The sequence below is a fragment of the Drosophila bipectinata genome, chromosome XR (assembly GCF_030179905.1).
Source record: "Drosophila bipectinata strain 14024-0381.07 chromosome XR, DbipHiC1v2, whole genome shotgun sequence".
Taxonomy (NCBI): Eukaryota; Metazoa; Arthropoda; class Insecta; order Diptera; family Drosophilidae; genus Drosophila; species Drosophila bipectinata.
In genome coordinates this window covers 4,458,697-4,469,617 of record NC_091735.1, presented here as the reverse complement: position 1 = coordinate 4,469,617, position 10,921 = coordinate 4,458,697, and the positions used below count along the sequence as shown (strand labels likewise).

The window sequence follows — 10,921 nt, the reverse complement described above, 5'->3', positions numbered from 1 at the left end:
TTGCGTATTCTATGCGTTTTTGGAGCAGATGTTCTTTCAATTCTTCCAATTGTTGCTGGTAGCGTTCGCCATCAACGGTTTCATCCGGTTTTAGAAGCTCATACCAAACGATTTCACCCTGATCCCATAAAACGCACAGCATGGCTTTGCGGCCGAAACGGTTTGGCCAAGATTGAACGGCTGGCCTTGGCTTACATAGGATTTTTTTCATTTGGGGTTTTGAAAATAGATCCATTTTTCACTTCATGTGACAATGCAATGCAAAAACGACTTCCTTTTGTACCGTTCCAAGAGAATATCGCAAGTGATTTTTCGATGTCCGCGAATAGTGGTTTGTGGGCTTAAAACATTTTCATAATTAGACATTTTCATTATTAGAAAAAAATTGCTATTGGAAAAAAACTCGCGAATAACGTACCAACAATTTTCGATCACTTATGTTACAAATAATTAACAATGAAGTAAAACGCCGTATCATATGCATAGACCTGGTACAATAAAACACAATTTTAATTTTTTTTTGGTTTTCCCTTCAAGAGCAATTGAAATGTATGAAAATTTTGCTTTCGCTCAAATGACGAGAAATATTTTCTGTTCCCAATTGCTCTGTTCTTTCAAGGACCGTTCAATTTTGTGAGTCGCTTAAAAAAGTCATTTTTGGGTGTATATGAAAGTTAGTGGGTCTTGTTTCATTTGCCTTTGTAACATTTGGATATTCAGAGAAAATAATTAAAACGAAAATGGGACGGGAAATAAACAAAATTAGAACGACGATGTACTACATTTTTAAACAAATGTAAGGCTAAAATCGACAAACTTGAGTGCGCTTGCACATCCGCTTGCTTAACTTTTAATAATAATAAATATACCATAAAAAATTATTTTAAAAAAAATTACACTTTTTACACTGTAATTTAAGGGGGGAAATACAATTAAAAATTTATTTTTTTTGGAAAATTTTTTTTTGTCTTAATGTACTCTAAATATATCTGAGAATAAGCCTTTAAAAGCATAAAGCTGTCCGGTACTTATTTTCAAAGTAATACGCAATTTAGTGAGTGCGTGTCAGTGGTAAACTTTAGTGAGTGGTAAACTTTAAACGCTTCTACTGAAAAGTCGTGTTTTCAAAGTCGCCGTGCAATGTACAGGTCAGAGATTTCATTTAAATCGAATGCGGTTTTTTGCTTTATGTTTGAAATGAAATTCTCCTGAATTATTCTTTAATTCTGAATTCTGAATTAAAGGATTTTTCATATTTATTTGTTATAACATGTTTTTTTGACGAACAAAGTCGAAAAAAAGTGTTTTTTTTTTAAACATTCTTTTCAATTTCAAATTTTTTCATGGAAAAACCATTTTTTTACATATGAAATAATTCATGTTGTGCGCTGTACCTCTAAGTTTAGTGCCCAGTTGCTGTTTTTTGTTTTAGACGTGATCCTGGGCCTGGAGACTGCACGGCGCAAAGTTTATCCCCCAAAACACGACTCCACATTATTGATCATAAATGGGCTTAATTACAATATTTTTCGAAAAACTTGACTGATTTTCATTGCCCAATAATTTCCTAATAACATGCAAAAAGAATCGCTAAGATTCATTCAATTCCCTACTTGCATTTCACTCCCAAAGATAGGCCTCATTTTAGGCCTTTTAATTGTATTTCCCCCCTTAAGATGCGAGACCAGCTGAAAATCATCACTATTAACTATGGATAAGCTCAACACTTTACCATCGCATTCGAAATGTGTTATGATTAATTTTAAAAATTAATTTTTTTTGGTGGTATTTAATAGGTTTCGTATACAAATAAGTGAAACAATTTTTGCAATTTCCATTGCTATTGATTTTTAAATTCGACAGAAAACTGAGTTTTCATTTGTAAGAGTAAAATACGCAAAAGAATAATTTTTATATTTTTTTTGCTAAATTTGGCACATAAATTATCATGACAACCAAGTGTGTAAACCATCCGAATGATGTACCTCTTTTGCAAATCGTGAAAATATATTAGGTGTACAAGTAGAAAACCTCCGTTTTCGACTAGGTGGTGCCAAATGACGAGCTAAAGAATCGGTCAACAACCCTACATTGTCTCGTTCGTGTATTCTTATTGTTCATCATTTTTTTGGTGCACGAAAATGTCGAAATTCGAACCGAATAAGCGTCATTTTCGGAAGATTTTTCATTTCGCGTTCAATTCGAAAAAATCGGCAGCTGAAGCGCGTCAAATGATCGTAGAAACTTATGATGAGTCGTCCATACAACTCCCCCCCGTACAGGCCCGATGAGAGGGGGGGTCAGCCCAAATCAAAATAAGAGGACGAGTGGGATTTGGGGGAGGAGTTTGTTATCTCGAGTGAACAATTTTTTACGTTATACCACTAACCATACAGCATATAGACAACCCATTTCATACAACGAAAATGGACGCGAAAATTTCTTGCTACAGGCCCCAGCAGGCCCCAGAGCGGATTTCTTACGCTCTCTTACGCTCATCGTTCGTTCATCTTACGCTCATTCTCGCATTAAATGTTTTCTGTTTCTCAGTCTCTAAACGGAGCGCGATGAAGAAGGTTGGCCTGCGCTTCGGTTGATCTTTGTATGTATGCGTGTCACACATTCACATACATGGGTGTATGTGTGCGTGCGATTTCGTTTCGAAGCCAGCGCACAAAATTTTGATTTTTCTTACTTTTAAGGCTTGCTACCCTAACAAAATTCGGGTATTCGTTATTTGATGAAATGACGAAAGAAATTATATTATTTTGTATATTATATTTTTTTATTATTTCAGCATACATTTTTAATTTATTTAGGAATAAGATTAAGTGTTAGTAGTAAAATGTTTTCTGTATATATATTTTTACGAATCATTAAAAATCAATATACTGAGAAAGTGTCAGAGTATATTTCGGTCGGAGTCACTTAAAGCGCCGTTTGCTTTTAAGTTTTTGTTGTTCTGCAAGAGGCTTGTGCATGCCTACTCTAACGATGGAATGATTTTTAGGGGAGGGTGAAGACGGGTGAAGAATTAAATTACTTTTTAAAGTTATTATATATAAGGAAATATATATAAGGAAATTATTAAATTAACGACAATAATTTAATTAAATCTCACAATAACCCAAAATATAATAACAAGTGCCTGAAAAATTGTAAACAAAAAAGGTAAACAAGTCCATCAGCTGTTTTCGTGTCTTCACCCTCCCCTAAAAATCATTCCATCGTTAGAGTAGGCATGCACAAGCCTCTTGCAGAACAACAAAAACTTAAAAGCAATCGGCGCTTTAAGTGACTCCGACCGAAATATACTCTGACACTTTCTCAGTATATTGATTTTTAATGATTCGTAAAAATATATATACAGAAAACATTTTACTACTAACACTTAATCTTATTCCTAAATAAATTAAAAATGTATGCTGAAATAATAAAAAAAAATAAAATAAAAAATAATATAATTTCTTTCGTCATTTCATCAAATAACGAATACCCGAATTTTGTTAGGGTAGCAAGCCTTAAAAGTAAGAAAAATCAAAATTTTGTGCGCTGGCTTCGAAACGAAATCGCACGCACACATACACCCATGTATGTGAATGTGTGACACGCATACATACAAAGATCAACCGAAGCGCAGGCCAACCTTCTTCATCGCGCTCCGTTTAGAGACTGAGAAACAGAAAACATTTATTGCGAGAATGAGCGTAAGATGAACGAACGATGAGCGTAAGAGAGCGTAAGAAATCCGCTCTGGGGCCTGCTGGGGCCTGTCGCAAGAAATTTTCGCGTCCATTTTCGTTGTATGAAATGGGTTGTCTATATGCTGTATGGTTAGTGGTTATACGTTGGGCCAAAATCGTTTGAAAAGTCTTGGAACATTAGCGCTGGACTCTGGCCCAAAAAGCCCGAAAGGTTTTCTTCGACTGATTCGATTTTTCGTCACGTATAAGTAAGCTTCATAACTTCAAATAACCCAAAGAAAATAAACACTCAATCTGAAGTCACCAAAAAAAAAAATATACATATCGGCTATTCCGGATGGATGGCGGATGGTCAACCAGGACCGATAAAATAAATGTCCATATTCCTCGATTCTTTTTTTGTATTTTCATAAATACATATCAAAATTTTCATAGTCTATTGGATTCATAGCATATCTCAGTTTTTTTTTTTTTTTTTTTAAATCGTACGCGATCGTACGTTCGCGACTCAAAACATAATTTTATTGTAATTGCTTCGATGAAACTTCATGTGTTAAGTCATTTTAGTGTAAACTATTAAAATTTAAAAAAAAATCACGACTTTTTCAAGTAAATTTTTTTATATTGAATTTTAAAGTTGCGTACGTTTGCGACCGTATGTATGACGTACGTATAAAAAGTAATATTATTTTTTTTTTGTTTAACAAGCTTATCAATAGTTGTAGATGGATAAAAGAAGTGACAATAGATATTAAATTAAATTAAAATTAAACATAATTTAAAAATTTAATTTTTTATTAAAAAAAAAAAAAAATTGGTGAAACATGATTTTTTATGAAAATATAAATTTATTTATAAAAACAAAGAGGTAAAAAAAAAAAAAAAATTTATATGTGAAAAAGTTTTACGTTCGCGACCCATACGTTCGCGACCCGTACTTAATTTAATTTAAAAAAAAAACTAATGGAGATAGGCAATTCAGAATAGATTCGATAGAAAGCTACATGCTTTCTAAGCTACAAGCTCTATTTTAAAAGTAAAGTTATTGCATTAAAATATTCCATTCCAATTCGCAGATTTATTGATTTTGCTAGAGCAAGCCAAAACCGACTTCCATTTCGCGTACGTTCGCGACCTCATGTTTTTTGCCAATATTATGAAAATGAAAAATCCATTAGAACCATAATTTACACTAAGAAAAGAACTCACCAAATGCTATCGGAAACAAAAGAAAAAAGTTTCAGAAATTGTTTTTTTTCTTTAATTTTTTGGCACTTATTGCGTACGAACGTACGTTCGCAACCCCAGGAAATTCTCATATGTATGTATCTCATAGTCAATTCTGCCGATTTGACTCGAATAATTACGTTTTTGTAATTTCCCTGGATTAAATTCATATCGTACATATATGTATATGAGGGGCCCGTGACCGTCTGCACCGGGGCCCGGTTTGGCAATGGATGGCCCTAACACCGTAGTCAGATGGAAAAAAAATACTAGAAATTTACATAGGTATGCCAGCCCGTACCAAGAACGTTTCTCAAATCCCTAGCGAAAAGATTAAAAATTTTAATATTATCATCCTATCTGACAGGGTCAGTGATATACTTGCAAAACATTGTTGGGGCTTATTTGGTTATATTAATGTACAAAATCTGTTAATGCATGTCAAATATGATTTTTGATCTAAGTACTAGTCTATATCGGACTCTTCATTTCACTTATTCCATTCAACATCATTGAATCGATGTTATATTGACAGCCTTGAGTAGGACCATAAATATTTCAAACTTGGTCATACTGTATTACATATTGCAATTCCGGCCATTTATATAATAAATAATGATACGCGGTGTTATTTTAAAATTAAGAGACACAGGGTATGAATATTATTATTATTATCAATTTTCAGTTTTTAAAATAATTTTTTCTACGACAGCCTAATGAGGCTAAGTGGTTCCATTGCTGTTCAAGTCCGCGGTAAGGGCCATTTAAATCGTCCTCGAATTAAAAATCCCCACTGGTTTCTGCGCCAAAAACTCTCAGTAAGTTTTAGAGATCAAACTAATAATATCATTATATTCATAAGTAGTATTGCATGTAATTTTTACTGAAATTGAGATACTTCAACTCAAGTTCTAATAAAATATCCCAAAATTCTCTCACTAATTCACTCTCACCTTTGGTTTGCTGCCTTCGTACACACCTCTGATATATATTCTTTATCAGAATCAACAGCCGATTCGGTATAGTCATGTCCGTCTGTCCTTATGACGTGGATCTGAGAGGCTATAAGAGATTCGGAGACTCCTATAATACTCACGCAGTTCAAGTTTGTTTCAAATTTTTGCCACGCTTCCTCCCCCCCACAAATTGAGATCTTCTGTAGCGCTGTACTGGCGGAAGGTTTTTTTTTTTAAACTTTGCAAATTGGCCGATTTTTAGAGGATATATAGACATATGTACATATTGGACTATATAAACATATATTAGAGGGTATAATAACATTGTCCAAAAGTGTGCAACGCAGTGAAGGAGACATCTCCGACCCTTTAAAGCAGGGGTGGGCAAGCCCATGGCTCCTCGGGCTCGCAAGGCTCCCCCCGTTATTCGTAATTTTTGGCGCCAGCAAATCGGGCCAGACGATCGAGTCGCGCGGTCAGTGAGCCGTGAAGATTTACAAAAACAATGCTACACAAATTCCGAGGCAGGTAGCGGGCCCGACCCCGCGGTCCCGAGTTTGCAACAACAATTATTAAGGGTCCGTTTGCGCACAAAGCGACGACAACCATCGCGAGGGTGGTGGTTGTTGTTGTAATTTGTTGTTTGGCCGAGCTGTGGCTCCGACCGTTAGATTTCGTGCCCACCACTGCTTTAAAGTATATATATGTATATTCTTGATCAGGATCACCTCCTGAGTTGATATGAGCATGACCGTCTGTCTGTTTCTACGCAAACTAGTCTCTCAGTCTTAAAGCTATCGATTTGAAACTTTGAACACACGCTTCTCTCCTTTGCAGTATATAAGTCGGAACGGCCGGGATCGGCCGACTATATCCTATAGCTGCCATAGTACTGATTGATCGGAAATGGTATAACTTTGGTGTTTTTAAAGTTAAGCATAGTACTGCGTTGACGAAAATCCGCTGACCAACGAGTGACAGCTGTCAAACTCCATATAAAAAAAACGGTGTAAAAAAAGGAAGAGGAAGAAATTTTTGCCTTCTAGATTTTGCGGGTACTGAGTTGACGAAAATTTTTGTTATCGATATTAATCGTGTTGCCGGATCAAAAAAAATAAACAGCTGCTCTCGGGGAGTTAAAAGAAATATTTTCATTTATTTCTATAGGTGTGACATGGAATTGATCAAACAAAAGAATAGTCGGCCCGAAAAATTTTCGACGCGCCAGGACAAATTAAAATTAATTTCTGCGGTCACGACGAAGCCCATAATATGGGATTTGACCCACAAGGAGCATTTTAATGCCATAAAATGGCATTGAAATGATTTGTGATTGATTTTGATTTTGACCCAGTTTGCTATTTCTTAATCAGCTCCTTAGCGGCGAAATACATAAACAAAACACCAAGTGCAAAATCGCTATCGGAATTTCAACAGCGGATTTTCGTCAACTCAGTACTATGCTTTAGAGAGTTCACGTTTTACACGAGAGCTATTTTTGGCAAAATAAAACGACATGCCAAATTTCATAGCTTTCCTCTTTTGTTAGTCTGCATTCCGTAGGGAATCCATCAAAGTTTAAACTTTAACTTCTTGTTATTTTGTAGGTGGAAAAGATGAGTGTCGGGTATAATATAGTCGCAAAACTCGACTAAAGCGGTCCTTTAGTCCGAAATGTGTTAAAAAATGTATACAACCAAATTTAAAATAATAGTTATTAATGTTAGTTTTTTTTCAGTTCCATTTGCACGCGACATTTTCTTCCATTTTCAATATTTCTTTTTGGTTTAGTTTTTTAAGACAGTAATGGTATAGGAAATTTACATTAACATTAGTTAGCCGTAATTATAGAATGTTTGGTTTCCTTTACATTTGGTTTTAAAATTTTTATATAACCCGAGCTTTCAAACAACTGTTAAACGATTTTTCAATGATGGAAAAATTATAGGAAAAAAAACACTAAAAGTACAAAATTCGAATTCCCCCTGACGGAAACACTTTTATTTTCAAACTGTTTCGGTCCGACAGAAGTTATTAACAGAACGGAAAATCGGTTTCTCTGTAATACTTTAGCAGAAAAGTTTTAATAACTGCTCCCTTCAAAAGTGACTTTCAATGACAACTTTGGTGTAAGTGTTCAACAAAAAAGGTACTTTCTAATATTACTTTGTGATAAAATTAAAAAAATGTATATCTTTGACTCAGAGAGACGCACTCACCCCTTAAATAAGGTTCTAGACCAGTGGTGGGCAAACTCTCATTTTACATAGCACGCGAGTATGGGGTAGGAAACTCTGCCGCAGCGCTGCCGGCACACTGACAGTATAAGCACGCTCACATTTTTTAGAATTTCTCTCACTTACTCTCGTGAGATGACAGGTGCTTGTAACTTTCACTCATTTGAAAGGCAAAATTTTTACCTATTTGACATAAAAATGAATTTAGTCGACGTTCAGACCTCACTGAAGCAAGACTACTTTGTTCATTATTGGGAAATCATAACTGAAAAAAATGTTTTCAGAAATTTGGGAGGAGCCATTTTTCTTTATAGAAAATATGGATGGAGAAGCGCAATGCTTAATTTGTTCAAGAATAATTTCTAGAAAAGATTATTTTAATATATTCGGTTTGACGATTTATTAGAGACTAAAAAAAAAATGCTGCACGCAGGCAGAACCAGAACTTAAAGAGAGAATGATAATTCGTTACTCTTTACTTTAGTGTATAACATAAGAGGAATAAGATATACAGTGGTGCATATACAAATATTTTCAACACTCCTTCTCACCGCGGTATATCTAATAAAAAAGATTCTTTTTTAGTTTAACCCTAGTGAAGTAATACATTTTGTGTGCTTAACTTTACATAGAGCTTTAGTTAGAACATCTGAAATCATATTTTCGGTTGGAACATATTCAATATCAATAACTTTCTTCTTATATAAATCTCTTATGAAATGATACTTGATATCTATATGTTTACTTCTAGCATGAAAACTCGCATTCTTCGCTAAACATTGGTCGCTCTGGTTGTCACTGTAGATCATCAATGTTGGCGCCGTCTCGAAACCCATCTCAGATATCAGCTTCAGCACGTAAGCTGCCTCCTTAGCTGCTGTTGAAAGCGCCACATACTCAGCCTCCGTGCTACTGAGTGCTATGATGCTCTGCTTCTTCGACTCCCACGAAAACGCTGCTCCAGCCAAAAAAAACGCCCAACCACTGAACGATTTGCGGTCAGAACAGTCACCTGCCCAGTCTGCATCCACAAAGCAGTGAACAGGCACACCAGTTCGATCAAAGTGCAGCTTCAAGCTCGAAGTTCCTCTTAGGTAACGAAGGACGCGTTTAGCGGCCACCTCATGTTCCTTATGGGGGTCACTGCACTTCTGAGCCAACTTTGCCACACAATGAACAATGTCCGGCCTCGTAGTCATTGCTAAGTACAGCAGTGATCCAATAAGCGATTGATACTGTTTCTGGTTGGCTCGTGGACAGTCTTCCAAAACACATAGGTTCTGATAACCAACCTCCAAAGGCGTTGCATTCGGCTTACAGTCTTCCATGCCATAATCTCGTAACAGCCCGTCGATATACTGCTTGTGGCCACACTGCCCGTCTCTCCATCCCGCTCGATCTCTATGCCTAAAAAATGTTTCAGCTCTCCGCCATCTACTACTTCGAATTCCCGTGCGATTTGAAGTTTTATGTCGACAAGGTCTTCTTTTATGGAACAGGCAATAATTAGATCATCGACATATACAACAATTATGTTAAATTTTTCGCCGCTGTTCTTGGTGTAAATGCATGGCTCACTGGGACATTGTACAAAACCAATACGCTGAAGAGTACTGTCCAATTTCTGGTTCCATTCACGCCCACTCTGCTTCAGACCGTATAAAGACTTGTGTAACTTCAACACCCTTTTTGGATACGCTGTGTCCACGAACCCTTCCGGTTGCCGCATGTAGACTACATCTTGTAGGTCGCTATTTAGATACGCAGCTGAGACGTCCATTTGATGCATAAACATTTTGTTCTCGACAGCCAGTGCGATCACCAATCGAATAGAAGAATACCGAGCCACTGGGGAAAATGTTTCTTTGTAGTTTATGCCGTACTCCTGTCCACAACCTTTTGCAACTAAGCGAGCCTTGAACCGTTCCACGTTGCCGTACTGGTCTCCTTTAGCCGCAAACACCCATTTGCATCCAATAGTTATCTCGCCAGGAGGAAGATTTACAAGACTCCATGTATTGGTGGACTGTAGTTGAGAATACTCCTTCTGCATCGCAACCTTCCATTCTTCAGCCTGTATCGAGCTCAAAGCCTCCTTGACTCCACTCGGTACTTGGACGTCGGCAACTCCAATAGCGTTAAGCATATTGTACTCCTTACGTGGTCGTCCTGGCTTTCCAGTACGAATTATCTTAGGCCTACCTGGGCCTCGCTGAACTCGTTCGATGCTATCAACCAACTCGTCTTCACCATCTTCGGCTCCCGACTGTCCGTCCCTTGCATGATCTGTCATTTTCATCGTGACCCCCATTTATCTCCTCACCAAAAACGCTTCCGTTTTCTGCCAATTCTACTGTCGATATATCCTCGGTTTTTGTTATATCGTGCTCAAGGAACACCACATCTCTGGCTTCCTTGATAGTTTGCGTATCAGGATTGAAGAGTCTATACGCTTTGGCAGTTTCTGAATACCCAACCAGGATATGCTCTATTCCTTTCTGAGAAAATTTTCTTTTCATTGTCTTGTCTAGCACAATTGCCTTTGTACCAAACACCTTAAGATGGGATACGCTGGGCTTTTTCCCAAACCATGCTTCGTATGGAGTCATGTCTGGCAATGTAGACGTTTCTGATCGGTTCCTCAAATACATCGCAGTCATTATCGCTTCCCCCCACAGGTACTCGTTCGCATTAGCGTGAACCATCATGCTCCTTGCCATTTCCACTAGCGTCCGATTGGCACGCTCAGCCACGCCGTTTTGCTGTGGTGTATGGGGAACGGTTAGCTGCCTCTTAA

At 37.0% G+C, this 10,921-nt stretch overlaps 1 protein-coding gene across 2 annotated transcripts in view; it reads left to right on the top strand.

The window, feature by feature from the left end:
* Positions 1–5,425: 5,425 nt before the first annotated feature.
* The window catches only part of mRpL3 (mitochondrial ribosomal protein L3), a 47,288-nt gene continuing 41,792 nt past the window's right edge, over positions 5,426–10,921 (top strand). For both annotated transcript variants that reach the window (XM_043211351.2, XM_043211352.2), the window contains exons 1-2: positions 5,426–5,584; positions 5,644–5,749. In XM_043211351.2, coding sequence (XP_043067286.1) covers positions 5,547–5,584; positions 5,644–5,749 — 144 coding nt within the window. In that variant the 5' untranslated portion in view covers positions 5,426–5,546. The remainder of the gene's footprint in view (positions 5,585–5,643; positions 5,750–10,921) is intronic.